This window comes from Micromesistius poutassou, assembly GCF_964030765.1.
Source record: "Micromesistius poutassou genome assembly, chromosome: 3".
Classification (NCBI taxonomy): domain Eukaryota; kingdom Metazoa; phylum Chordata; class Actinopteri; order Gadiformes; family Gadidae; genus Micromesistius; species Micromesistius poutassou.
The window spans coordinates 22,853,225-22,880,445 of record NC_140273.1 but is presented as its reverse complement, the minus strand read 5'-3'; the positions used below and the strand labels follow the sequence as shown (position 1 = coordinate 22,880,445).

The window sequence follows — 27,221 nt, the reverse complement described above, 5'->3', positions numbered from 1 at the left end:
TTAAGAAGACATGTATCTTCATGTAAACACCAATCTTGAGATGTTTCCTGTCTGTCATCCATTCTTCTTCTTGTCTGTTTGTTTCACCTCAAGGTTCATGTGTTTTACTCTGGTTCTCGGGATTCTAACTTGTATTTTAAACATGTAGTCAAACATAGGCGATAGATACTCAAGGTTTTCCTTGCCCATATCCTATCCTTTATGTTACTCCTCTGCTTTGCTTAAGCCCTCTCCCCAAAACAAACGCATCTGGAACACTTTGTCGCATATTGTTCTTCTGAAGTGACCTTTCATTCTTCATCTAATGAACTGAACTCTGAACTGAAGATACTTTTTATGCCACTGCTTTGACCACAATTTTCCGATGTCTCTCTTTTTCCTACTTAATTTCTCCCCTGCGTTCTTGCCCTCCTTGGTTAAATTTTTTCCAATGAAAGATGATGAAACGGAATCCACTGAGACATTCTCCTTTCAAACAATCCACCCTGTAGACCCAGCTACACTCGCAAGCCCTGACCTTCTTTCAGACGTGTTTGAGATAAAACATGATCTCATTAAGATGTCTGCTATATTGACAACACAAGACGTGGATACCTCAACAAATAGAGACAGAATAGGGGCAAACAGTGTTGAGAAGATAGTGGTGGGAGAACATTTAAAGAAAATTGAACAATATAATGAGAAACAGGACAGAAGCAAGGTTGTCCAACATTCTGTAGAAGGTGTGGAGTGGGTGGTAATCTCAGACTCAAGGGTGGATGCATTCATCGAGAGAAAACCCTCTTCTAAAAGTGTTACAGAGGTCAGGGACATGTCAGGCACTACTTCATACCGAAGCAGCGATATGGACCAGGGCCTTGAACAGCTACCTATTGCCATTATGTCCTCTAAAGATGACCTCATTCAGGACAGGGTTGAACAAATGGAATTGAGGTCTGATGGCAAAAGGCGCCCTCCAGACATCAAAAAACCTATCCGTAGGAAACTCAAAGAAAGAGATCAATCGGGATGCAGCAGCTCTGAGGGTGAGATGGAAAGAATGGGCTCTGTGGAGTCTCTGGACGGGGATATGATATTGGCTGAGACTGGCCTGGCACAAAGCATATCCATGGAGCCTCCGACATCTCCCTTCATTGTTGAAACATCAATAGGATCCATAAAAGAAAGGGTTAAGGCATTACAGAAAATGGTGCAAGAAGAGGAAGAACTCAAAACGACACAACCATCAGTCCCACATGTAAAACCAATGATTTCCACAGGGAGGATGGAATCAGACATGCCGGAACTTCCTAAAGTCCCAAAGTCGCCCAAATCCCCCAGGTCGCAGACAGAAAGATTAGAGGAGACTATGTCTGTTAGAGAATTGATGAAAGCATTCCAGACTGGACAGGATCCTTCAAAAAACAAAACCGGCCTTTTTGAACATAAAGTCATGGCTGTTACAACGAGCTCAACTTCGAATGTCTCAAGAGAGGACTCTGAGGAATCACAAGATACGTCAAGCTTTTCTCATGTGGAGGCAGACTTAAAAGTGGATACACGTCAAGCGCAGTCCAACAATGGATGTGTTAGTCTAAGCAGTGACCGTAAGCCATGTGAAGACATGCAGATAAGCCCTGATCGCAGACCCTCGGAAGATTTCAGTGCAGCCATAAAGGCTGAGCTGGAGGAAAGTCCAGAGTATCAACTGTTCAAGCAGACAACAAGAGTGATGGATGGATTCCATCAGCTTGACACACCTGAAGGCAGAGTTGAATCAAATGCACGCCAGGAAACCGCACAGAGCACGGATAACCATGTAAGTGATGAAGGTACCAAACATCAAGGGCCATCAGATATTAATGAAAAGAAAGCCTACTATTCAGAGAAAACTGAGGTTGACGATATGGAGAAGGAAAAGTCAACAGCAGACACTATAATAGATACAGTGGAACCACATCTCCAGCAAGTCTATGTAGAAAGGAACGTATCACACAAGACAGCCACAGCCACAAAGGATATGTCAGGTCTGTTGTCCGTTCTGAACCGTGATCTGGACCAGTACCTAGAGGCAAGACCTGCAGACCATCGGTCAGACGGGGCAAAGGAAACCATCATTACTGAGACATTTGAAGAAGTCGTTTTAGCAAAGGGCACTAAAAAGGAAAAGTTAACAGTCAGGACTGAGGAACATCATTCTACAACAAAAGAAAAAGCAGAAGAAGCAGGGAGTAGTCCCAAAGATACCACGTCAGCATCTATGGATTTGGTAGAGGAACCACAATTCACAGAGACTCGTATTGAAAGAACCATTTTTAATCAACCATCTACACAAGTGAAAGATATGACTGGAATGTTGACCCTTCTAAGCTCCGACTTGGAGCAATTTATAGCAGACAGGCCACTGATTGCTCATCAGCCAGACCAGGATGTTATCCAGGAGACATTTGATCAGGTTATCCTTACCAAAAAGAATCGTGGGGGAGACACCCTAAAATTATCGTTTGAGGATAAAGATGTAACAGATGCAAAGACAGGCCTGGTACATAGTGTGGATTTAGAGGATAGAACTACTTCAGCAGCAGAAATAACAGAAATAGTACAGAGTGGTGACTTAGAGGAGAGTCGTGAAAACAGGGCTGATGATGATGCAGGGGTCAAAGGGTTTGCGTCAGCTTCTGTGGAGCAAATAGCATTCCAGGAGGTACGCATTGAGAAAAACATCTCCCATCGCCAATCTCCAACAGACAAGGACATGTCAGGTATGCTGTCATTGCTCAGTGAGGATTTAGACCAACATGTATATGAGACACCAGTGGTTGGTAGGAAGCCAGAACCGGATAGTACCAAGGACACATTTGAACAGGTTATTGTTGTCCCAAAGAATCGTGGGGTAGATAACTTTGAATATTCATGTGAGGATAAAGATACAACACAGGAAAAAGCAGTAATAGATGGTGTTGATTTAGAGGATAAGACTACTTCAGCAACAGTTCAAATAACACAAATTATAGAGAGTGGTGAAAAGGGGTGTGGAAATACACTTGATGATGCAGAGGTCAAAGTGTTTACATCAGCCTCTGTGGAGGAAATAGCATTCGAGGAGGTACGCATTGAGAAAGACTTCTCCCATTGCCACTCTCCAGAAGAGAAGGACATGTCAGGCATGATGTCATTGCTCAGTGAGGACTTAGACCAACAGATATCTGAGCGACCAGTGCTTGAGAGGCCCCCAGAAGAGGATGTAATCCAGGAGATCTTTGAAAAAGTCATCCTCCCTAAAAAGAATCATGGTAAAGACAGTGTTGATTTAGGAGATATAACTACTTCAGCCTCTGTTGAAATGACACAAATAGTAGTGAGTGAAGAGTGTCATGGAAAATCCATTGATGACGTAGAGGTCGAAGAGTTGATGTCAGCTTCAGTAGAGGAAATGGCATTCCAGGAGGTATGCATTGAGAAAAACATCTCCCATCGCCACTCTCTGAAAGAGAAGGACATGTCAGGCATGCTGTCATTGCTCAGTGAGGACTTAGACCAACATGTATATGAGACCCCAGTGGTTGTGAGTCAGCCAGAAGAGGATGTTATCCAGGAGACATTTGAACAAGTCATCCTCCCTCAAAAGAATAATGATAGAGACAACCTAAAATTATCTTTTGAGAATAATGATGCAACAGATGAAAATACAGGCCTAGAACATAGTGTTGATTTAGAGGATAGAACTACTTCAGCAGCAGAAATAACACAGAAAGTAGTGAGTAGTGTCCTAGAGGAGATGATTGAAAACAGGGTTGATGATGATGTAGAGGTCAAAGAGTTGATGTTGGCCTCTGTAGAGGAAAAAGCATTCGAGGAGGTACGCATTGAGAAAGACTTCTCCCATTGCCACTCTCCAAAAGAGAAGGACATGTCAGGCATGCTGTCATTGCTCAGTGAGGACTTAAACCAACAGATATCTGAGCGACCAGTGCTTGAGAGGCCCCCAGAAGAGGATGTTATCCAGGAGATCTTTGAACAAGTCATCCTCCCTAAAAAGAATCATGGTAGAGACAGTGTTGATTTAGGAGATATAACTACTTCAGCCTCCGTTGAAATGACACAAATAGTAGTGAGTGAAGAGTGTCATGGAAAATCCATTGATGACGTAGAGGTCGAAGCGTTGATGTCAGCTTCAGTAGAGGAAATGGCATTCCAGGAGGTATGCATTGAGAAAAACATCTCCCATCGCCACTCTCTGAAAGAGAAGGACATGTCAGGAATGATGTCATTGCTTAGTGACAACTTGGATAAGGAGATCAAGGAGGCCCCAGTAATCAACATGCTACCACCAGAGGAGCTCATCAAAGAAACATTTGAAGAAATAATCCTAGTCCAAAAGGACAATCATAGGGACATTAAATCATCTGGGGAAGATGACGATGGCTCAATAACAAATGAGAAAATACAATTAGAAGATCAAATTGAAGTAGATGATGCAGTTTCCAAAGAAGAGACACAAGGGGATTACATTGACGCAGAGCCTTCTCCTTACCATCCTGTGACAGATTATTACCAGGAAAATGACCCTGAGCACAAATCCTCAACAGAAAATACTATTATGTCAGAGGACGAGAAAAAACAGAAAGATGAAAACTCCACTTCATCAGAGGTAAATCTTGAAACTACAGCCATCACAACGCTACATTCCAGGGACTTATGTGAAGTCATCAGTGGGCAACAATCATCCTTGACAATAGTTGATAGTGAGGAAGGCCGGGAAGACCCTCAGGAGATACCATGCCATTTGGAAATGCCACAAAGGCCTGTAGACTTGGAGAACCTGCACACGTTAGTTCTGGATGACTCCAACAGACGTCCTTCTCACAGAGACTCACTAGAGTCAAGTCCTGTCATGGGGGACAAGTCATCAAGAAACTCACCCGATTCAATAGAGGCAAGCCCCTCCAGAGAATCTCCTTGCCCAGACTCTCTAGAAGGTAGTCCCACTCACCCAAAGGACACACAGACAATTTCAGGTAACACAGTGGTCTATGAAGACTATTCCTCCCAACTCAAAGCCTGTCTTCATTATGACAAAACTATTGACAAAGGCGATAACTGGCAGGAAAATAAACCAAAGACCCAACAACTGGAATCTGAAATACATTTGTTGTCACTAAAGACACTTAATGAAGACAGGACAAGCTCTGATGCAAAAGTCTTGGAACATCTTTCAAAAGACATGGATGATCACTCTCCTGTTGAAGCTAATGAAGAAGAGGATAATGTCACCAGAAGACAATTCACCCCAGAAGAGGAAATGTTTAAGATGGCATCAAAGATTAAAACCTTTGAGGAAATGGAACTGGAGACCACAATCACAGTTGGTGATAATTCTTTGGAATCTTCCACTTTATTGGAAACTGAATGTGAAGATGTGGTGGAACATAGAGATTTGCAACAATTTTCTGAAGAGAAACAAGCGGAAGTCTCTGCAGAATATACTACAGAGAGCACACCTGAACAAAACATTTTCATCAGTTCAAGTATAAGCATGCAGGAGTCACAGCTTCGGACACAACCCAGCATTTCTGAAATGCAGCTAAATTTCTCTTCCAGAGGGGAACAACAATATGAATGGTTAACCAGCGGAGAGGAAGATGAGCATAGTGCAGAACATGATGCAGAGGTAGCCTCAGTAGACGGTTTGAGTTCTTCTTGTGTAGCTCGTAATTTAGAAGAGGATGAGAAGGTGTGTACAAATAAAATTGAGACAGTGGCTAAGAAGTCTCTTTTAGAAAACCCATCTGACCAGGGGTATGATCAACGTAATCTTGTGCCTTGGAGTCAAAGCCAAGGAAGGAAAAAAGAAGAAGTACAATATGATGGTGCAGCCATTAATGCACGAGTTGAAGCAGAGGGCAATCATATTTTAAGCCCTGAAGAAGAGAGAAAAACACCTGACTCACCTGGTCGTACACCACATGAAGACGGAGCGCCTAACCCCTTTCAATTTCAGGAAGGTAAACTCTTTGAGATGACACGGGGGGGTGCTGTAGACATGACAAGTAGAAGCTGTGAAGAAGGAGAGGAATATTCCTTCTTTCACATAGAACATCCTGTTGATGGGGTTTTTTCAGTAATGGCAGAAGATTACTACACTTCCTCAGAAGAAACGCCAGAGTCACAGAGTGCTACTGATAACGTCCCTGTTCCAAAATGTAGAACTTCCATTAAAACCATGGTAGAAATGTCAGAGAGCAGTCATCTACCTTTAGAAACCATTAATGCATCCATAGATGTTGAATTGGGATCTCCACCTGCTCTGGAAAGTCTAACCAAAGTCCAGAGTGAAGATGTGAACCCAAAAGCCTTCTCTGTAGACTACCTCGACTCTACTATAGCGGATCTCCGATCGGCCACCTCCACAGTTACCCGCTCAGTATACTCAGAGCAAAGCCCTGATTCCTCCGATTCCTCTGCTGAGGATGAGGATGAGGAACCAAGCTCTGTCATCGAGATGCCATCTTCAACCAATAAGGAAGACAGCAAATCCAAAATGCCAATAAAAGTGCCACTGATGTCTTCGTTGGACTATGGTCAAAGATGCGATGTTGAGAAACTGGCCAATGAGAAATGCAGAACTAGGTCTGAGGCTGACAATGGTACAGATAAAGATTACAAAAAAGGAAAAAGAAGTAATTCTGATAATAATTATGAAGTGTCCAGTCCATCTATTAAGGCTAAACAGGAACCAGAAGGTCACTCCTTTGACCAATCTTTTGAAGTCAACAAAGAGCAAATACTTGTGACTGGAATGGCCTCTGTTAGTTCTTCAGTGGATACCGAGGATATGAACAGTGTGGATAACAAAAGTCCAGATTCAGTCATCTTCAGATATGATAGCCCTTCCTTGCAGAGCTCGAATCCTGGTGCCAAACCTTTACCAGGTATGCAAACACCTTCTGCAACAGAGGAAGTGTTTGAATCCAGGCCCGTGTGGGATGATACAGTGGAAACTCAAATGCAGAGACTCGGCGAGGATGAATCTCCAGAGTATAAGCAAGGTATAACCAGATCTTAATGGGCTCGTATTTCCTATTTATTTCTTCTGCGTCTTGCCAGCAAGGCCTTTTTTTTCTCTTTTTCAAAACACAATATCAAACCATATTTTTGTGTTGTGTTTTTTTTTATAATTTATTGTGCTGTGTTGTGGCTGTCATTATTTTTTTATATTGTTTTTTTCCATCCTGTAGTGTTTTTTTTGGTTTGTGTTTGTGTCAAAATGTGTATGTGCAATCTCAAGATTGATACTATTCTAAATTGATTTCAGACATTTTACCCCTCAATGTGCTCCCTCTTCTATATTGAGTATTTGAATGTGCCTTAAATGTTGCTAATGTTGCTAATACTCTATATTTACAACCTGCATGGAATTTGCCATAGTTTGATTAACCTGTATGATACATTGGACATTGACAAATCACACAATTACAGCATTGCCATTTTACCATTTCACATCATTGAGAATTCATCAAATATTCAGCCAATAACACTGAGGCCAGATTTACCAATAGAAATATTATCCAGAATCTAAATAAAACTGAAATGTACATAAGTAAGATCTTGAACATTGAAATACATACATTTGTTGGCCCATGTACTATGATGTAATGTGTAATGTTTGGCTCTGGCACTCTGTAGTGGATTGGCAGGATGATGTTGACAGGAAAGAGGAGACCCTAGCAATCATTGCAGATCTTCTTGGGTTCAGCTGGACTGGTAAGCCTTCAACACACACTTGATTTTGATTAAAAAATATACATATATTTGAATTGTATTTTGCAACATACCTCTAAAATATTTACTGATTAACTATTGTCATCTTTCTAATGATTACTGTAGAAAAATAGTAAAACGTTATTAATTTTAACATTGCAGAACTGGCAAGGGAGCTGGAATTCAATGAGGAAGAGATCCAGCTGGTAAGGACCGAGAATCCTAACTCTCTCCAGGAGCAAAGCCACGCTCTACTGCAGCGCTGGACCCAACGAGAGGGCAAACATGCCACAGGTAAATCAAGCTTGGCTCTTGAAATGTTATGTAGTTGCTTTTGATTACTGGTGCACAGATTGTAATGTATGATTCAGTTGCTCCATACCTTCATTAGATGACCTTTATTCTTCACAGAGGACTGCCTGGTTAAGAGGCTGACCAAAATCAATCGTATGGACATTGTCCACCTGATTGAAACCCAGAAGAATAAATCAATTCAAGAGCAAACATCAAGAACGTATGCAGAGATAGAAAAGACACTGGATCACAGTGAAGGTATCAATACCTCTGATTATTATTATATATTATTGTTATTATTATTATTATTATTATTAATTCAATCATTAGTATATATTTTTATTTTAACTACTACTGTCTGTTATGTTGCTATTTTGTATTTTTACTGCGTGAACATTTTCCAATGTTTTTATGTCACTCTTTTTCTTTCTCACTCTAAGTGTCCGTAGCCCTATCCTTAGTACAAGAGGACGTAGACAGCCCCAGAATAGTACGAAAGACGGATTCAGACCGCAAACCACCTCCTGCTGTCTCTGAAGAAGACCTATCTGTAGCATCCCTACTAGACATCCCTTCCTGGGCAGAGCCTATTGCTCACACACACTCAGAAAGCATGCATGGAGATCTATTGGAGGACCTGGAGATTCCCCAGTAAATATTTCCTTGAAACATTTAGCTCATTTGACACTAATATCACAGCTACATGACCTGAGGTTTGACCTCAATACATTTTGAAATGCTTCTTTTCTTTTCAGTGAAGTGAACCCCAGCCTGTGGACAGAGGATCTATTGAAAAGGGAATCAGCAAATAATGACGATGAAGAGCAAGTAAGTCCACCTTTCCATTCAGATGACGCAACACTGTGGAGGTTATCATCTCACGTGTATGACCCCCAGTACAGAAGGAAGGAGCACCAAGGTTTTCACACGGTCGCAGTTGATCCCAAAGAGGCCAGAGCATTGCAAGTTGCAGCAGAGAGTCATGTCCAAAATGTAGGCTGCAAATCCTTGGGGCCCCATCCAAACCAAGAGGGTTGTACAGCTGACTGGCGGCAGGTGTCTCCCTCACTGGGAATAGCGTCACCTCTATCAATCAAAGACCCAAGCCCAAGCCTTTCTGAATCAGACCAAGCAGAGGAAGCCTTAAATGAGCTTTGGTATGGTGTTAGAGATACAGCACAACTTGGTTCGTATGTCTCCACCGCCCCTTTTACCAAGTTAAAAACAACAAATGACAGAGAAGCCCCTGATCCGACTCAAAGAAACGTATCTCCAGATGTAGCAGGCCTGGAGGATCCCGTATTTCCAAAGCCCGGCTGTCCACACAGAGAAAATGTACCCTTCATTGATGAACACCGAGAGGTTTCAAGATTAACCTTCAGCCACAAGCCTGGTGACAAAACAGCTCCGTACCACATGGGAGATAATAAGACCGCTCATATTCAAAGGAACATTCCAACATATGGTGTGAACACCAGCGATACTCTTCAGAAGGTCTTTGACTCAACTGATAGGTGCCCCCCTTCCTACTCATTTAGTCAAAACACGCACGGTGCAATTGTCAGAGCAAAGGAATCCCATATCATTGAGCCTGAAGCGGGCACCTCCAGCGTATTCAAACCTGTCCTCATTTCTCAAAGGAGCTTTTCCCCTTTAAAAACAAAGATAATAAAGCAACAAATGCATAGACTGTCACCTAATGACACTCATATGAGACACAAAATTATTGATTCTCTGGACTGCAAAAGTTTGTTGGATGATAAAAGGTCTCTCTCTTCTAGGTCAGACGGATTGGATTCACCAGTACAGACAAAACAAAATGAACATAAAGACAAATGTAACTATTTTAGCATATGTGAAAAAGAGAGTGAAAAGCAGGCATTTGGTATGGCAGGTTCTGCCAACGTAATAGGTTCACTCTCCCCTGTGTTATGCTCTTATGATATGCGCTCTTATTCCCCAAAGCCATACGAGTCTATGACTGAGTTCAGGTCATTTACCCCTGATACTCCAGCACTTAAGTATAGTCCACCTGTAGTTTCACGCGTGGAGACTCAGGTTGAACATAGAGTTGCATCAGCTACACCAGTTATAGATATAGACTATGAGGAGTTTTGGATGGAAGAATTGTTGCAGAATAGAACAGCATTATCTCCCGACCTTGAGAACCCTAACCCAGACTCAAGTTTAGCTATTCATGTTGATAAACATATCACGCAATACCCCCAAATACCGTTGACAACATTTCCAGTATCTTTTTCTGAATATAAGTCTTCCCCATTTGAGTCAATCTTTTCAGAAATAGAGTTTGCAGATTTAGGTCCAGATGAATCTTCATATCCAGGGGTACATTATAATTGTTCTTGTGAACAAGAATCATTGAAGAGTTCAGTTGAGTTTGTGGATTCAAAAAGTGAAATTGAAATTGAGTTGCAGATTGATAGATCTTCCTCACCAGAATCTGAAATGTCTCAGTGCAGTTTCTCCTTCCTTGAACTCTGGCTTTATGAACCAATCCAATCCCAGCTCAGGAGTCAACACTGTGATTACTTTTTATGGTATTCAGGAGAAAATACACAATCAAATGTATTAGTAATGCCAGCTTCAGCATATTCTGTAGAGGTGCACCGACCAGAACTAACAGATTCCTTTCCATCACTCATTGAAGTTCCACGGAATGGTTTGCTTCAAAGTTCATCAACAACATGTTCAGATATTAATTCAGTCACATATGCAAATGCTGTACTAGGCCCTCCTGTTGAAAAGTTGGATTATACATGGGAAAAAGAGAAGCCTAGATATACAACATGTGAATCCACTAAACCAGGTGAGAACAAAAAGTCATTAATTGAGTCGTGGTTATCTAAATGCATGACATCATCAAGAGATTCAAATGAAAATAGATCAATGATGAATAACAATTCATCAATACTAAATGAACACAATTTTGAACAAGGAAAAAAGTCCCCTGAATCTGTGACCAGAGAAGGGTATGGACTTTTCTGCCAAATTGAAGAGACCAGAGCAAATTCCCATGAATCATCTGTTCCAAATGATGAACATGGACCAGCAATAAAAGCACCAGCTGAAATGTGTAATGTAACATACCAAATGGAGATGTCAGCCAATAGACCTCAAAGCAAATCAGAAGGGCAGGAAATTAAAACAATTGGATTCTTAGGATCAAACATTATCTCACATTCATGGCCATCAGAAAACAAGTTAAGCGTTATTGAAAGAACTGGATTGACAAGTCAAGGAATGGACACAAAACCTTTGACCTATGCAGATGTTGTGAGGTGTCATTTGAAAATGAAATCAGAGGACTCCCTTGAAGAGGAAATCTGTGATGCTAGATCACCTTCAACTGAAATATATTCATCAGACAATGAGGATACACAGGAATTCCTTTGCAATTGGGTCAATGAGTTGAGACCTCACTCCCCTGAATCGATTGCTTCTCATGATGAGTTTACATTCCTTTCTCCTGACTCACCTGTTCCCCAATTCATGCCCCAGTACTGTGAGTATATTGTTGAGTACTCAGCAAATAGATCAAGTTCTCCGGTATCAGCAGCTTCAGATATTGAATGTAATGATCTTTGTCTTGAATATCTGTTTGAAGAGATAAGGCCTGATTCTCCAACGTCAGTTCTATCTAACTTTGAACTGGAACATGTGGTTGATATCAGGCCCTTCTCTGCAGAATTAATTTCTTCAGATGTAGATTGTTCCCTTGTTCAGAACTGGTTAGCAGAGTTAAGACCATCTTCCCCAGAATCAGTAACATCTGTTGATCTAAGTTGTGTCTGTTCTGACAATACCTTTGTGCCACTTGAGTGTCAACATTGTGACTATTACTTGCGATTCTTTGACGGGAGACCCTCATCATCTCAGTCCATGGCATCTGACCCAGAATTATTTGGCTTCTGTATTGAAGAGTTATTTGATGAGATCCGACCAGATTCACCAGACTCTTTTACATTTAATTTCAAAGTTCAAGAAATAGATGTTCCATTATCAAATATCAGACATGCCGTATCGACAAAACCTTTGACCTATGCAGATGTTGTGAGGTGTCATTTGAAAATGAAATCAGAGGACTCCCTTGAAGAGGAAATCTGTGATGGTAGATCACCTTTAACTGAAATATATTCATCAGACAATGAGGATACACAGGAATTCCTTTGCAATTGGGTCAATGAGTTGAGACCTCACTCCCCTGAATCGATTGCTTCTCATGATGAGTTTACATCCCTTTCTCCTGACTCACCTGTTCCCCAATTCATGCCCCAGTACTGTGAGTATGATGTTCATTACTCAGCAAATAGATCAAGTTCTCCGGTATCAGCAGCTTCAGATATTGAATGTAATGATCTTTGTCTTGAATATCTGTTTGAAGAGATAAGGCCTGATTCTCCAACGTCAGTTCTATCTAACTTTGAACTGGAACATGTGTTTGATAGAAGGCCCTCCACTGCAGCATTAATTTCTTCAGATGTAGATTGTTCCCTTGTTCAGAACTGGTTAGCAGAGTTAAGACCATCTTCCCCAGAATCAGTAACATCTGTTGATCTAAGTTGTGTCTGTTCTGACAATACCTATGTGCCACTTGAGTGTCAACATTGTGACTATTACTTGCGATTCTTTGACGGGAGACCCTCATCATCTCAGTCCATGGCATCTGAGCCAGAATTATTTGGCTTCTGTATTGAAGAGTTGTTTGATGAGATCCGACCAGATTCACCAGACTCTTTTACATTTAATTTCAAAGATCAACAAATAGATGTGCTATTATCAAATATGAGACTTGCTGTATCGACAAAACCTTTGACCTATGCAGATGTTGTGAGGTGTAATTTGAAAACTAAATCAGAGGATTCCCTTGAAGAGGGAATCTGTGATGCTAGAGCACCTTCAACTGAAATATATTCATCAGACAATGAGGATACACAGGAATTCCTTTGCAATTGGGTCAATGAGTTGAGACCTCACTCCCCTGAATCTATTGCTTCTCATGATGAGTTTATGTTCCTTTCTCCTGACTCACCTGTTCCCCAATTCATGTCCCAGTACTGTGAGTATGTTGTTGAGTACTCAGCAAATAGATCAAGTTCTCCGGTATCAGCAGCTTCAGATATTGAATGTAATGATCTTTGTCTTGAATATGTGTTTGAAGAGATAAGGCCTGATTCTCCAACGTCAGTTCTATCTAACTTTGAACTGGAACATGTGGTTGATAGAAGGCCCTTCTCTGCAGAATTTATTTCATCAGATGTAGATTGTTCCCTTGTTCAGAACTGGTTAGCAGAGTTAAGACCATCTTCCCCAGAATCAGTAACATCTGTTGATCTAAGTTGTGTCTGTTCTGACAATACCTTTGTGCCACTTGAGTGTCAACATTGTGACTATTACTTGCAATTCTTTGACGGGAGACCCTCATCATCTCAGTCCATGGCATCTGAGCCAGAATTATTTGGCTTCTGTATTGAAGAGTTGTTTGATGAGATCCGACCAGATTCACCAGACTCTTTTACATTTCATTTCAAAGTTCAAGAAATAGATGTTCCATTATCAAATATCAGACATGCCGTATCGACAAAACCTTTGACCTATGCAGATGTTGTGAGGTGTCATTTGAAAATGAAATCAGAGGATTCCCTTGAAGAGGAAATCTGTGATGCTAGATCACCTTTAACTGAAATATATTCATCAGACAATGAGGATACACAGGAATTCCTTGGCAATTGGGTCAATGAGTTGAGACCTCACTCCCCTGAATCTATTGCTTCTCATGATGAGTTTATGTTCCTTTCTCCTGACTCACCTGTTCCCCAATTCATGTCCCAGTACTGTGAGTATGTTGTTGAGTACTCAGCAAATAGATCAAGTTCTCCGGTATCAGCAGCTTCAGATATTGAATGTAATGATCTTTGTCTTGAATATGTGTTTGAAGAGATAAGGCCTGATTCTCCAACGTCAGTTCTATCTAACTTTGAACTGGAACATGTGGTTGATAGAAGGCCCTTCTCTGCAGAATTTATTTCATCAGATGTAGATTGTTCCCTTGTTCAGAACTGGTTAGCAGAGTTGAGACCATCTTCCCCAGAATCAGTAACATCTGTTGATCTAAGTTGTGTCTGTTCTGACAATACCTTTGTGCCACTTGAGTGTCAACATTGTGACTATTACTTGCAATTCTTTGACGGGAGACCCTCATCATCTCAGTCCATGGCATCTGAGCCAGAATTATTTGGCTTCTGTATTGAAGAGTTGTTTGATGAGATCCGACCAGATTCACCAGACTCTTTTACATTTCATTTCAAAGTTCAAGACATAGATGTTCCATTATCAAATATCAGACATGCCGTATCGACAAAACCTTTGACCTATGCAGATGTTGTGAGGTGTCATTTGAAAATGAAATCAGAGGATTCCCTTGAAGAGGAAATCTGTGATGCTAGATCACCTTTAACTGAAATATATTCATCAGACAATGAGGATACACAGGAATTCCTTGGCAATTGGGTCAATGAGTTGAGACCTCACTCCCCTGAATCTATTGCTTCTCATGATGAGTTTACATTCCTTTCTCCTGACTCACCTGTTCCCCAATTCATGCCCCAGTACTGTGAGTATGTTGTTGAGTACTCAGCAAATAGATCAAGTTCTCCGGTATCAGCAGCTTCAGATATTGAATGTAATGATTTTTGTCTTGAATATCTGTTTGAGGAGATAAGGCCTGATTCTCCAACGTCAGTTCTATCTGACTTTGGACTGGAACATGTGGTTGATATCAGGCCCTTCTCTGCAGAATTAATTTCTTCAGATGTAGATTGTTCCCTTGTTCAGAACTGGTTAGCAGAGTTAAGACCATCTTCCCCAGAATCAGTAACATCTGTTGATCTAAGTTGTGTCTGTTCTGACAATACCTTTGTGCCACTTGAGTGTCAACATTGTGACTATTACTTGCGATTCTTTGACAGGAGACCCTCATCATCTCAGTCCATGGCATCTGAGCCAGAATTATTTGGCTTCTGTATTGAAGAGTTGTTTGATGAGATCCGACCAGATTCACCAGACTCATTTACATTTAATTTCAAAGATCAACAAATAGATGTTCCATTATCAAATATCAGACATGCCGTATCGACAAAACCTTTGACCTATGCAGATGTTGTGAGGTGTCATTTGAAAATGAAATCAGAGGATTCCCTTGAAGAGGAAATCTGTGATGCTAGATCATCTTCAAGTGAAATATATTCATCAGACAATGAGGATACACAGGAATTCCTTTGCAATTGGGTCAATGAGTTGAGACCTCACTCCCCTGAATCTATTGCTTCTCATGATGAGTTTACATCCCTTTCTCCTGACTCACCTGTTCCCCAATTCATGGCCCATTACTGTGAGTATGTTGTTGAGTACTCAGCAAATAGATCAAGTTCTCCGGTATCAGCAGCTTCAAATATTGAATGTAATGATCTTTGTCTTGAATATGTGTTTGAAGAGATAAGGCCTGATTCTCCAACGTCAGTTCTATCTAACTTTGAACTGGAACATGTGTTTGATATCAGGCCCTCCTCTGCAGCATTAATTTCTTCAGATGTAGATTGTTCCCTTGTTCAGAACTGGTTAGCAGAGTTAAGACCATCTTCCCCAGAATCAGTAACATCTGTTGATCTAAGTTGTGTCTGTTCTGACAATACCTTTGTGCCACTTGAGTGTCAACATTGTGACTATTATTTGCGATTCTTTGACGGGAGACCCTCATCATCTCAGTCCATGGCATCTGAGCCAGAATTATTTGGCTTCTGTATTGAAGAGTTGTTTGATGAGATCCGACCAGATTCACCTGACTCTTTTACATTTAATTTCAAAGATCAAGAAATAGATGTTCCATTATCAAATATCAGACATGCTGTATCGACAAAACCTTTGACCTATGCAGATGTTGTGAGGTGTCATTTGAAAATGAAATCAGAGGATTCCCTTGAAGAGGAAATCTGTGATGCTAGATCATCTTCAAGTGAAATATATTCATCAGACAATGAGGATACACAGGAATTCCTTGGCAATTGGGTCAATGAGTTGAGACCTCACTCCCCTGAATCTATTGCTTCTCATGATGAGTTTACATCCCTTTCTCCTGACTCACCTGTTCCCCAATTCATGCCCCAGTACTATGAGTATGTTGTTGAGTACTCAGCAAATAGATCAAGTTCTCCGGTATCAGCAGCTTCAGATATTGAATGTAATGATTTTTGTCTTGAATATCTGTTTGAGGAGATAAGGCCTGATTCTCCAATGTCAGTTCTATCTGCCTTTTTACTGGAACATGTGGTTGATATCAGGCCCTTCTCTGCAGAATTAATTTCTTCAGATGTAGATTGTTCCCTTGTTCAGAACTGGTTAGCAGAGTTAAGACCATCTTCCCCAGAATCAGTAACATCTGTTGATCTAAGTTGTGTCTGTTCTGACAATACCTATGTGCCACTTGAGTGTCAACATTGTGACTATTACTTGCGATTCTTTGACGGGAGACCCTCATCATCTCAGTCCATGGCATCTGACCCAGAATTATTTGGCTTCTGTATTGAAGAGTTGTTTGATGAGATCCGACCAGATTCACCAGACTCTTTTACATTTAATTTCAAAGATCAACAAATAGATGTTCCATTATCAAATATCAGACATGCCATATCGACAAAACCTTTGACCTATGCAGATGTTGTGAGGTGTCATTTGAAAATGAAATCAGAGGATTCCCTTGAAGAGGAAATTTGTGATGGTAGATCACCTTTAACTGAAATATATTCATCAGACAATGAGGATACACAGGAATTCCTTTGCAATTGGGTCAATGAGTTGAGACCTCACTCCCCTGAATCGATTGCTTCTCATGATGAGTTTACATCCCTTTCTCCTGACTCACCTGTTCCCCAATTCATGGCCCATTACTGTGAGTATGTTGTTGAGTACTCAGCAAATAGATCAAGTTCTCCGGTATCAGCAGCTTCAGATATTGAATGTAATGATCTTTGTCTTGAATATGTGTTTGAAGAGATAAGGCCTGATTCTCCAACGTCAGTTCTATCTAACTTTGAACTGGAACATGTGTTTGATATCAGGCCCTCCTCTGCAGCATTAATTTCTTCAGATGTAGATTGTTCCCTTGTTCAGAACTGGTTAGCAGAGTTAAGACCATCTTCCCCAGAATCAGTAACATCTGTTGATCTAAGTTGTGTCTGTTCTGACAATACCTTTGTGCCACTTGAGTGTCAACATTGTGACCATTATTTGCGATTCTTTGACGGGAGACCCTCATCATCTCAGTCCATGGCATCTGACCCAGAATTATTTGGCTTCTGTATTGAAGAGTTGTTTGATGAGATCCGACCAGATTCACCTGACTCTTTTACATTTAATTTCAAAGATCAAGAAATAGATGTTCCATTATCAAATATCAGACATGCTGTATCGACAAAACCTTTGTCCTATGCAGATGTTGTGAGGTGTACTTTGAAAACTAAATCAGAGGATTCCCTTGAAGAGGGAATATGTGATGCTAGATCACCTTCAACTGAAATATATTCATCAGACAATGAGGATACACAGGAATTCCTTTGCAATTGGGTCAATGAGTTGAGACCTCACTCCCCTGAATCGATTGCTTCTCATGATGAGTTTACATTCCTTTCTCCTGACTCACCTGTTCCCCAATTCATGCCCCAGTACTATGAGTATGTTGTTGAGTACTCAGCAAATAGATCAAGTTCTCCGGTATCAGCAGCTTCAGATATTGAATGTAATGATCTTTGTCTTGAATATGTGTTTGAAGAGATAAGGCCTGATTCTCCAACGTCAGTTCTATCTAACTTTGAACTGGAACATGTGGTTGATATCAGGCCCTTCTCTGCAGAATTAATTTCTTCAGATGTAGATTGTTCCCTTGTTCAGAACTGGTTAGCAGAGTTAAGACCATCTTCCCCAGAATCAGTAACATCTGTTGATCTAAGTTGTGTCTGTTCTGACAATACCTATGTGCCACTTGAGTGTCAACATTGTGACTATTACTTGCGATTCTTTGACGGGAGACCCTCATCATCTCAGTCCATGGCATCTGACCCAGAATTATTTGGCTTCTGTATTGAAGAGTTGTTTGATGAGATCCGACCAGATTCACCAGACTCTTTTACATTTAATTTCAAAGATCAACAAATAGATGTTCCATTATTAAATATCAGACATGCCGTATCGACAAAACCTTTGACCTATGCAGATGTTGTGAGGTGTCATTTGAAAATGAAATCAGAGGATTCCCTTGAAGAGGAAATCTGTGATGCTAGATCATCTTCAAGTGAAATATATTCATCAGACAATGAGGATACACAGGAATTCCTTGGCAATTGGGTCAATGAGTTGAGACCTCACTCCCCTGAATCTATTGCTTCTCATGATGAGTTTACATCCCTTTCTCCTGACTCACCTGTTCCCCAATTCATGCCCCAGTACTGTGAGTATGTTGTTGAGTACTCAGCAAATAGATCAAGTTCTCCGGTATCAGCAGCTTCAGATATCGAACGTAATGATCTTTGTCTTGAATATCTGTTTGAAGAGATAAGGCCTGATTCTCCAACGTCAGTTCTATCTAACTTTGAACTGGAACATGTGTTTGATATCAGGCCCTCCTCTGCAGCATTAATTTCTTCAGATGTAGATTGTTCCCTTGTTCAGAACTGGTTAGCAGAGTTAAGACCATCTTCCCCAGAATCAGTAACATCTGTTGATCTAAGTTGTGTCTGTTCTGACAATACCTTTGTGCCACTTGAGTGTCAACATTGTGACCATTATTTGCGATTCTTTGACGGGAGACCCTCATCATCTCAGTCCATGGCATCTGACCCAGAATTATTTGGCTTCTGTATTGAAGAGTTGTTTGATGAGATCCGACCAGATTCACCTGACTCTTTTACATTTAATTTCAAAGATCAAGAAATAGATGTTCCATTATCAAATATCAGACATGCTGTATCGACAAAACCTTTGACCTATGCAGATGTTGTGAGGTATACTTTGAAAACTAAATCACAGGATTCCCTTGAAGAGGGAATATGTGATGCTAGATCACCTTCAACTGAAATATATTCATCAGACAATGAGGATACACAGGAATTCCTTTGCAATTGGGTCAATGAGTTGAGACCTCACTCCCCTGAATCGATTGCTTCTCATGATGAGTTTACATTCCTTTCTCCTGACTCACCTGTTCCCCAATTCATGCCCCAGTACTATGAGTATGTTGTTGAGTACTCAGCAAATAGATCAAGTTCTCCGGTATCAGCAGCTTCAGATATTGAATGTAATGATCTTTGTCTTGAATATGTGTTTGAAGAGATAAGGCCTGATTCTCCAACGTCAGTTCTATCTAACTTTGAACTGGAACATGTGGTTGATATCAGGCCCTTCTCTGCAGAATTAATTTCTTCAGATGTAGATTGTTCCCTTGTTCAGAACTGGTTAGCAGAGTTAAGACCATCTTCCCCAGAATCAGTAACATCTGTTGATCTAAGTTGTGTCTGTTCTGACAATACCTATGTGCCACTTGAGTGTCAACATTGTGACTATTACTTGCGATTCTTTGACGGGAGACCCTCATCATCTCAGTCCATGGCATCTGACCCAGAATTATTTGGCTTCTGTATTGAAGAGTTGTTTGATGAGATCCGACCAGATTCACCAGACTCTTTTACATTTAATTTCAAAGATCAACAAATAGATGTTCCATTATTAAATATCAGACATGCCGTATCGACAAAACCTTTGACCTATGCAGATGTTGTGAGGTGTCATTTGAAAATGAAATCAGAGGATTCCCTTGAAGAGGAAATCTGTGATGCTAGATCATCTTCAAGTGAAATATATTCATCAGACAATGAGGATACACAGGAATTCCTTGGCAATTGGGTCAATGAGTTGAGACCTCACTCCCCTGAATCTATTGCTTCTCATGATGAGTTTACATCCCTTTCTCCTGACTCACCTGTTCCCCAATTCATGCCCCAGTACTGTGAGTATGTTGTTGAGTACTCAGCAAATAGATCAAGTTCTCCGGTATCAGCAGCTTCAGATATCGAACGTAATGATCTTTGTCTTGAATATCTGTTTGAAGAGATAAGGCCTGATTCTCCAACGTCAGTTCTATCTAACTTTGAACTGGAACATGTGGTTGATATCAGGCCCTTCTCTGCAGAATTAATTTCTTCAGATGTAGATTTTTCCCTTGTTCAGAACTGGTTAGCAGAGTTGAGACCATCTTCCCCAGAATCAGTAACATCTGTTGATCTAAGTTGTGTCTGTTCTGACAATACCTTTGTGCCACTTGAGCGTCAACATTGTGACTATTACTTGGGATTCTTTGACGGGAGACCCTCATCATCTCAGTCCATGGCATCTGACCCAGAATTATTTGGCTTCTGTACCGAAGAGTTGTTTGATGAGGTCCGACCAGATTCACCAGACTCTTTTACATTTAATTTCAAAGATCAACAAATAGATGTTCCATTATCAAATATCAGACTTGCTGTATCGACAAAACCTTTGACCTATGCAGATGTTGTGAGGTGTACTTTGAAAACTAAATCAGAGGATTCCCTTGAAGAGGGAATCTGTGATGCTAGAGCACCTTCAACTGAAATATATGCATCAGACAATGAGGATACACAGGAATTCCTTGGCAATTGGGTCAATGAGTTGAGACCTCACTCCCCTGAATCTATTGCTTCTCATGATGAGTTTACATCCCTTTCTCCTGACTCACCTGTTCCCCAATTCATGCCCCAGTACTATGAGTATGTTGTTGAGTACTCAGCAAATAGATCAAGTTCTCCGGTATCAGCAGCTTCAGATATTGAATGTAATGATTTTTGTCTTGAATATCTGTTTGAGGAGATAAGGCCTGATTCTCCAACGTCACTTCTATCTGACTTTGGACTGGAACATGTGGTTGATATCAGGCCCTTCTCTGCAGAATTAATTTCTTCAGATGTAGATTGTTCCCTTGTTCAGAACTGGTTAGCAGAGTTAAGACCATCTTCCCCAGAATCAGTAACATCTGTTGATCTAAGTTGTGTCTGTTCTGATAATACCTATGTGCCACTTGAGTGTCAACATTGTGACTATTACTTGCGATTCTTTGACGGGAGACCCTCATCATCTCAGTCCATGGCATCTGACCCAGAATTATTTGGCTTCTGTATTGAAGAGTTATTTGATGATATCCGACCAGATTCACCAGACTCTTTTACATTTAATTTCAAAGTTCAAGAAATAGATGTTCCATTATCAAATATCAGACATGCCGTATCGACAAAACCTTTGACCTATGCAGATTTTGTGAGGTGTCATTTGAAAATGAAATCAGAGGATTCCCTTGAAGAGGAAATCTGTGATGCTAGATCATCTTCAAGTGAAATATATTCATCAGACAATGAGGATACACAGGAATTCCTTTGCAATTGGGTCAATGAGTTGAGACCTCACTCCCCTGAATCTATTGCTTCTCATGATGAGTTTACATCCCTTTCTCCTGACTCACCTGTTCCCCAATTCATGCCCCAGTACTGTGAGTATGTTGTTGAGTACTCAGCAAATAGATCAAGTTCTCCGGTATCAGCAGCTTCAGATATCGAATGTAATGATCTTTGTCTTGAATATCTGTTTGAAGAGATAAGGCCTGATTCTCCAACGTCAGTTCTATCTAACTTTGAACTGGAACATGTGGTTGATATCAGGCCCTTCTCTGCAGAATTAATTTCTTCAGATGTAGATTTTTCCCTTGTTCAGAACTGGTTGGCAGAGTTGAGACCATCTTCCCCAGAATCAGTAACATCTGTTGATCTAAGTTGTGTCTGTTCTGACAATACCTTTGTGCCACTTGAGTGTCAACATTGTGACTATTACTTGCGATTCTTTGAAGGGAGACCCTCATCATCTCAGTCCATGGCATCTGAGCCAGAAATATTTGCCTCTTGCATTGAAGAGTTGTTTGATGAGATCCGACCAGATTCACTTGCCTCTTTTACATTTAATTTCAAAGATCAAGAAATAGATGTTCCATTATCAAATATCAGACATGCTGTATCGACAAAACCTTTGACCTATGCAGATGTTGTGAGGTGTCATTTGAAAACTAAATCAGAGGATTCCATTGAAGAGGGAATATGTGATGCTAGAGCACCTTCAACTGAAATATATGCATCAGACAATGAGGATACACAGGAATTCCTTGGCAATTGGGTCAATGAGTTGAGACCTCACTCCCCTGAATCTATTGCTTCTCATGATGAGTTTACATCCCTTTCTCCTGACTCACCTGTTCCCCAATTCATGCCCCAGTACTGTGAGTATGTTGTTGAGTACTCAGCAAATAGATCAAGTTCTCCGGTATCAGCAGCTTCAGATATTGAATGTAATGATCTTTGTCTTGAATATGTGTTTGAAGAGATAAGGCCTGATTCTCCAACGTCAGTTCTATCTAACTTTGAACTGGAACATGTGGTTGATATTAGGCCCTTCTCTGCAGAATTAATTTCTTCAGATGTAGATTGTTCCCTTGTTCAGAACTGGTTAGCAGAGTTGAGACCATCTTCTCCAGAATCAGTAACATCTGTTGATCTAAGTTGTGTCTGTTCTGACAATACCTATGTGCCACTTGAGTGTCAACATTGTGACTATTACTTGCGATTCTTTGACGGGAGACCCTCATCATCTCAGTCCATGGCATCTGACCCAGAATTATTTGGCTTCTGTATTGAAGAGTTGTTTGATGAGATCCGACCAGATTCACCAGACTCTTTTTCATTTAATTTCAAAGTTCAAGAAATAGATGTTCCATTATCAAATATCAGACATGCCGTATCGACAAAACCTTTGACCTATGCAGATGTTGTGAGGTGTCATTTGAAAACGAAATCAGAGGATTCCCTTGAAGAGGGAATATGTGATGCTAGATCACCTTCAACTGAAATATATTCATCAGACAATGAGGATACACAGGAATTCCTTTGCAATTGGGTCAATGAGTTGAGACCTCACTCCCCTGAATCGATTGCTTCTCATGATGAGTTTACATTCCTTTCTCCTGACTCACCTGTTCCCCAATTCATGCCCCAGTACTATGAGTATGTTGTTGAGTACTCAGCAAATAGATCAAGTTCTCCGGTATCAGCAGCTTCAGATATTGAATGTAATGATCTTTGTCTTGAATATGTGTTTGAAGAGATAAGGCCTGATTCTCCAACGTCAGTTCTATCTAACTTTGAACTGGAACATGTGGTTGATATCAGGCCCTTCTCTGCAGAATTCATTTCTTCAGATGTAGATTGTTCCCTTGTTCAGAACTGGTTAGCAGAGTTAAGACCATCTTCCCCAGAATCAGTAACATCTGTTGATCTAAGTTGTGTCTGTTCTGACAATACCTATGTGCCACTTGAGTGTCAACATTGTGACTATTACTTGCGATTCTTTGACGGGAGACCCTCATCATCTCAGTCCATGGCATCTGACCCAGAATTATTTGGCTTCTGTATTGAAGAGTTGTTTGATGAGATCCGACCAGATTCACCAGACTCTTTTACATTTAATTTCAAAGATCAACAAATAGATGTTCCATTATTAAATATCAGACATGCCGTATCGACAAAACCTTTGACCTATGCAGATGTTGTGAGGTGTCATTTGAAAATGAAATCAGAGGATTCCCTTGAAGAGGAAATCTGTGATGCTAGATCATCTTCAAGTGAAATATATTCATCAGACAATGAGGATACACAGGAATTCCTTGGCAATTGGGTCAATGAGTTGAGACCTCACTCCCCTGAATCTATTGCTTCTCATGATGAGTTTACATCCCTTTCTCCTGACTCACCTGTTCCCCAATTCATGCCCCAGTACTGTGAGTATGTTGTTGAGTACTCAGCAAATAGATCAAGTTCTCCGGTATCAGCAGCTTCAGATATCGAACGTAATGATCTTTGTCTTGAATATCTGTTTGAAGAGATAAGGCCTGATTCTCCAACGTCAGTTCTATCTAACTTTGAACTGGAACATGTGGTTGATATCAGGCCCTTCTCTGCAGAATTAATTTCTTCAGATGTAGATTTTTCCCTTGTTCAGAACTGGTTAGCAGAGTTGAGACCATCTTCCCCAGAATCAGTAACATCTGTTGATCTAAGTTGTGTCTGTTCTGACAATACCTTTGTGCCACTTGAGCGTCAACATTGTGACTATTACTTGGGATTCTTTGACGGGAGACCCTCATCATCTCAGTCCATGGCATCTGACCCAGAATTATTTGGCTTCTGTACCGAAGAGTTGTTTGATGAGGTCCGACCAGATTCACCAGACTCTTTTACATTTAATTTCAAAGATCAACAAATAGATGTTCCATTATCAAATATCAGACTTGCTGTATCGACAAAACCTTTGACCTATGCAGATGTTGTGAGGTGTACTTTGAAAACTAAATCAGAGGATTCCCTTGAAGAGGGAATCTGTGATGCTAGAGCACCTTCAACTGAAATATATGCATCAGACAATGAGGATACACAGGAATTCCTTGGCAATTGGGTCAATGAGTTGAGACCTCACTCCCCTGAATCTATTGCTTCTCATGATGAGTTTACATCCCTTTCTCCTGACTCACCTGTTCCCCAATTCATGCCCCAGTACTATGAGTATGTTGTTGAGTACTCAGCAAATAGATCAAGTTCTCCGGTATCAGCAGCTTCAGATATTGAATGTAATGATTTTTGTCTTGAATATCTGTTTGAGGAGATAAGGCCTGATTCTCCAACGTCACTTCTATCTGACTTTGGACTGGAACATGTGGTTGATATCAGGCCCTTCTCTGCAGAATTAATTTCTTCAGATGTAGATTGTTCCCTTGTTCAGAACTGGTTAGCAGAGTTAAGACCATCTTCCCCAGAATCAGTAACATCTGTTGATCTAAGTTGTGTCTGTTCTGATAATACCTATGTGCCACTTGAGTGTCAACATTGTGACTATTACTTGCGATTCTTTGACGGGAGACCCTCATCATCTCAGTCCATGGCATCTGACCCAGAATTATTTGGCTTCTGTATTGAAGAGTTATTTGATGATATCCGACCAGATTCACCAGACTCTTTTACATTTAATTTCAAAGTTCAAGAAATAGATGTTCCATTATCAAATATCAGACATGCCGTATCGACAAAACCTTTGACCTATGCAGATTTTGTGAGGTGTCATTTGAAAATGAAATCAGAGGATTCCCTTGAAGAGGAAATCTGTGATGCTAGATCATCTTCAAGTGAAATATATTCATCAGACAATGAGGATACACAGGAATTCCTTTGCAATTGGGTCAATGAGTTGAGACCTCACTCCCCTGAATCTATTGCTTCTCATGATGAGTTTACATCCCTTTCTCCTGACTCACCTGTTCCCCAATTCATGCCCCAGTACTGTGAGTATGTTGTTGAGTACTCAGCAAATAGATCAAGTTCTCCGGTATCAGCAGCTTCAGATATCGAATGTAATGATCTTTGTCTTGAATATCTGTTTGAAGAGATAAGGCCTGATTCTCCAACGTCAGTTCTATCTAACTTTGAACTGGAACATGTGGTTGATATCAGGCCCTTCTCTGCAGAATTAATTTCTTCAGATGTAGATTTTTCCCTTGTTCAGAACTGGTTGGCAGAGTTGAGACCATCTTCCCCAGAATCAGTAACATCTGTTGATCTAAGTTGTGTCTGTTCTGACAATACCTTTGTGCCACTTGAGTGTCAACATTGTGACTATTACTTGCGATTCTTTGAAGGGAGACCCTCATCATCTCAGTCCATGGCATCTGAGCCAGAAATATTTGCCTCTTGCATTGAAGAGTTGTTTGATGAGATCCGACCAGATTCACTTGCCTCTTTTACATTTAATTTCAAAGATCAAGAAATAGATGTTCCATTATCAAATATCAGACATGCTGTATCGACAAAACCTTTGACCTATGCAGATGTTGTGAGGTGTCATTTGAAAACTAAATCAGAGGATTCCATTGAAGAGGGAATATGTGATGCTAGAGCACCTTCAACTGAAATATATGCATCAGACAATGAGGATACACAGGAATTCCTTGGCAATTGGGTCAATGAGTTGAGACCTCACTCCCCTGAATCTATTGCTTCTCATGATGAGTTTACATCCCTTTCTCCTGACTCACCTGTTCCCCAATTCATGCCCCAGTACTGTGAGTATGTTGTTGAGTACTCAGCAAATAGATCAAGTTCTCCGGTATCAGCAGCTTCAGATATTGAATGTAATGATCTTTGTCTTGAATATGTGTTTGAAGAGATAAGGCCTGATTCTCCAACGTCAGTTCTATCTAACTTTGAACTGGAACATGTGGTTGATATTAGGCCCTTCTCTGCAGAATTAATTTCTTCAGATGTAGATTGTTCCCTTGTTCAGAACTGGTTAGCAGAGTTGAGACCATCTTCTCCAGAATCAGTAACATCTGTTGATCTAAGTTGTGTCTGTTCTGACAATACCTATGTGCCACTTGAGTGTCAACATTGTGACTATTACTTGCGATTCTTTGACGGGAGACCCTCATCATCTCAGTCCATGGCATCTGACCCAGAATTATTTGGCTTCTGTATTGAAGAGTTGTTTGATGAGATCCGACCAGATTCACCAGACTCTTTTTCATTTAATTTCAAAGTTCAAGAAATAGATGTTCCATTATCAAATATCAGACATGCCGTATCGACAAAACCTTTGACCTATGCAGATGTTGTGAGGTGTCATTTGAAAACGAAATCAGAGGATTCCCTTGAAGAGGAAATCTGTGATGCTAGATCACCTTCAACTGAAATATATTCATCAGACAATGAGGATACACAGGAATTCCTTGGCAATTGGGTCAATGAGTTAAGACCTCACTCCCCTGAATCTATTGCTTCTCATGATGAGTTTACATCCCTTTCTCCTGACTCACCTGTTCCCCAATTCATGCCCCAGTACTATGAGTATGTTGTTGAATACTCAGCAAATAGATCAAGTTCTCCGGTATCAGCAGCTTCAGATATTGAATGTAATGATTTTTGTCTTGAATATCTGTTTGAGGAGATAAGGCCTGATTCTCCAAC

The 27,221-nt window shown here is 40.6% G+C and overlaps 2 protein-coding genes across 2 annotated transcripts; both read left to right on the top strand.

Moving 5' to 3' along the window:
* Positions 1 to 364: 364 nt before the first annotated feature.
* LOC311341160 (uncharacterized protein) lies at positions 365 to 3,515 on the top strand (the record flags this gene model as incomplete). The annotated part of the gene is made up of 2 exons (XM_084466049.1): positions 365 to 3,272; positions 3,505 to 3,515. 2 exons carry the CDS (start codon positions 365 to 367, stop codon positions 3,513 to 3,515), a joined length of 2,919 nt encoding a protein of 972 aa, XP_084322175.1.
* Positions 3,516 to 3,757: 242 nt separating this feature from the next.
* LOC311341158 (uncharacterized protein) lies at positions 3,758 to 15,053 on the top strand (the record flags this gene model as incomplete). Its single annotated transcript, XM_084466048.1, is given in 8 exon segments — positions 3,758 to 7,028; positions 7,666 to 7,743; positions 7,903 to 8,038; positions 8,112 to 8,146; positions 8,149 to 8,292; positions 8,475 to 8,685; positions 8,790 to 11,328; positions 15,021 to 15,053. Coding segments are annotated over 8 exon segments (6,447 nt in total).
* Positions 15,054 to 27,221: the final 12,168 nt, after the last annotated feature.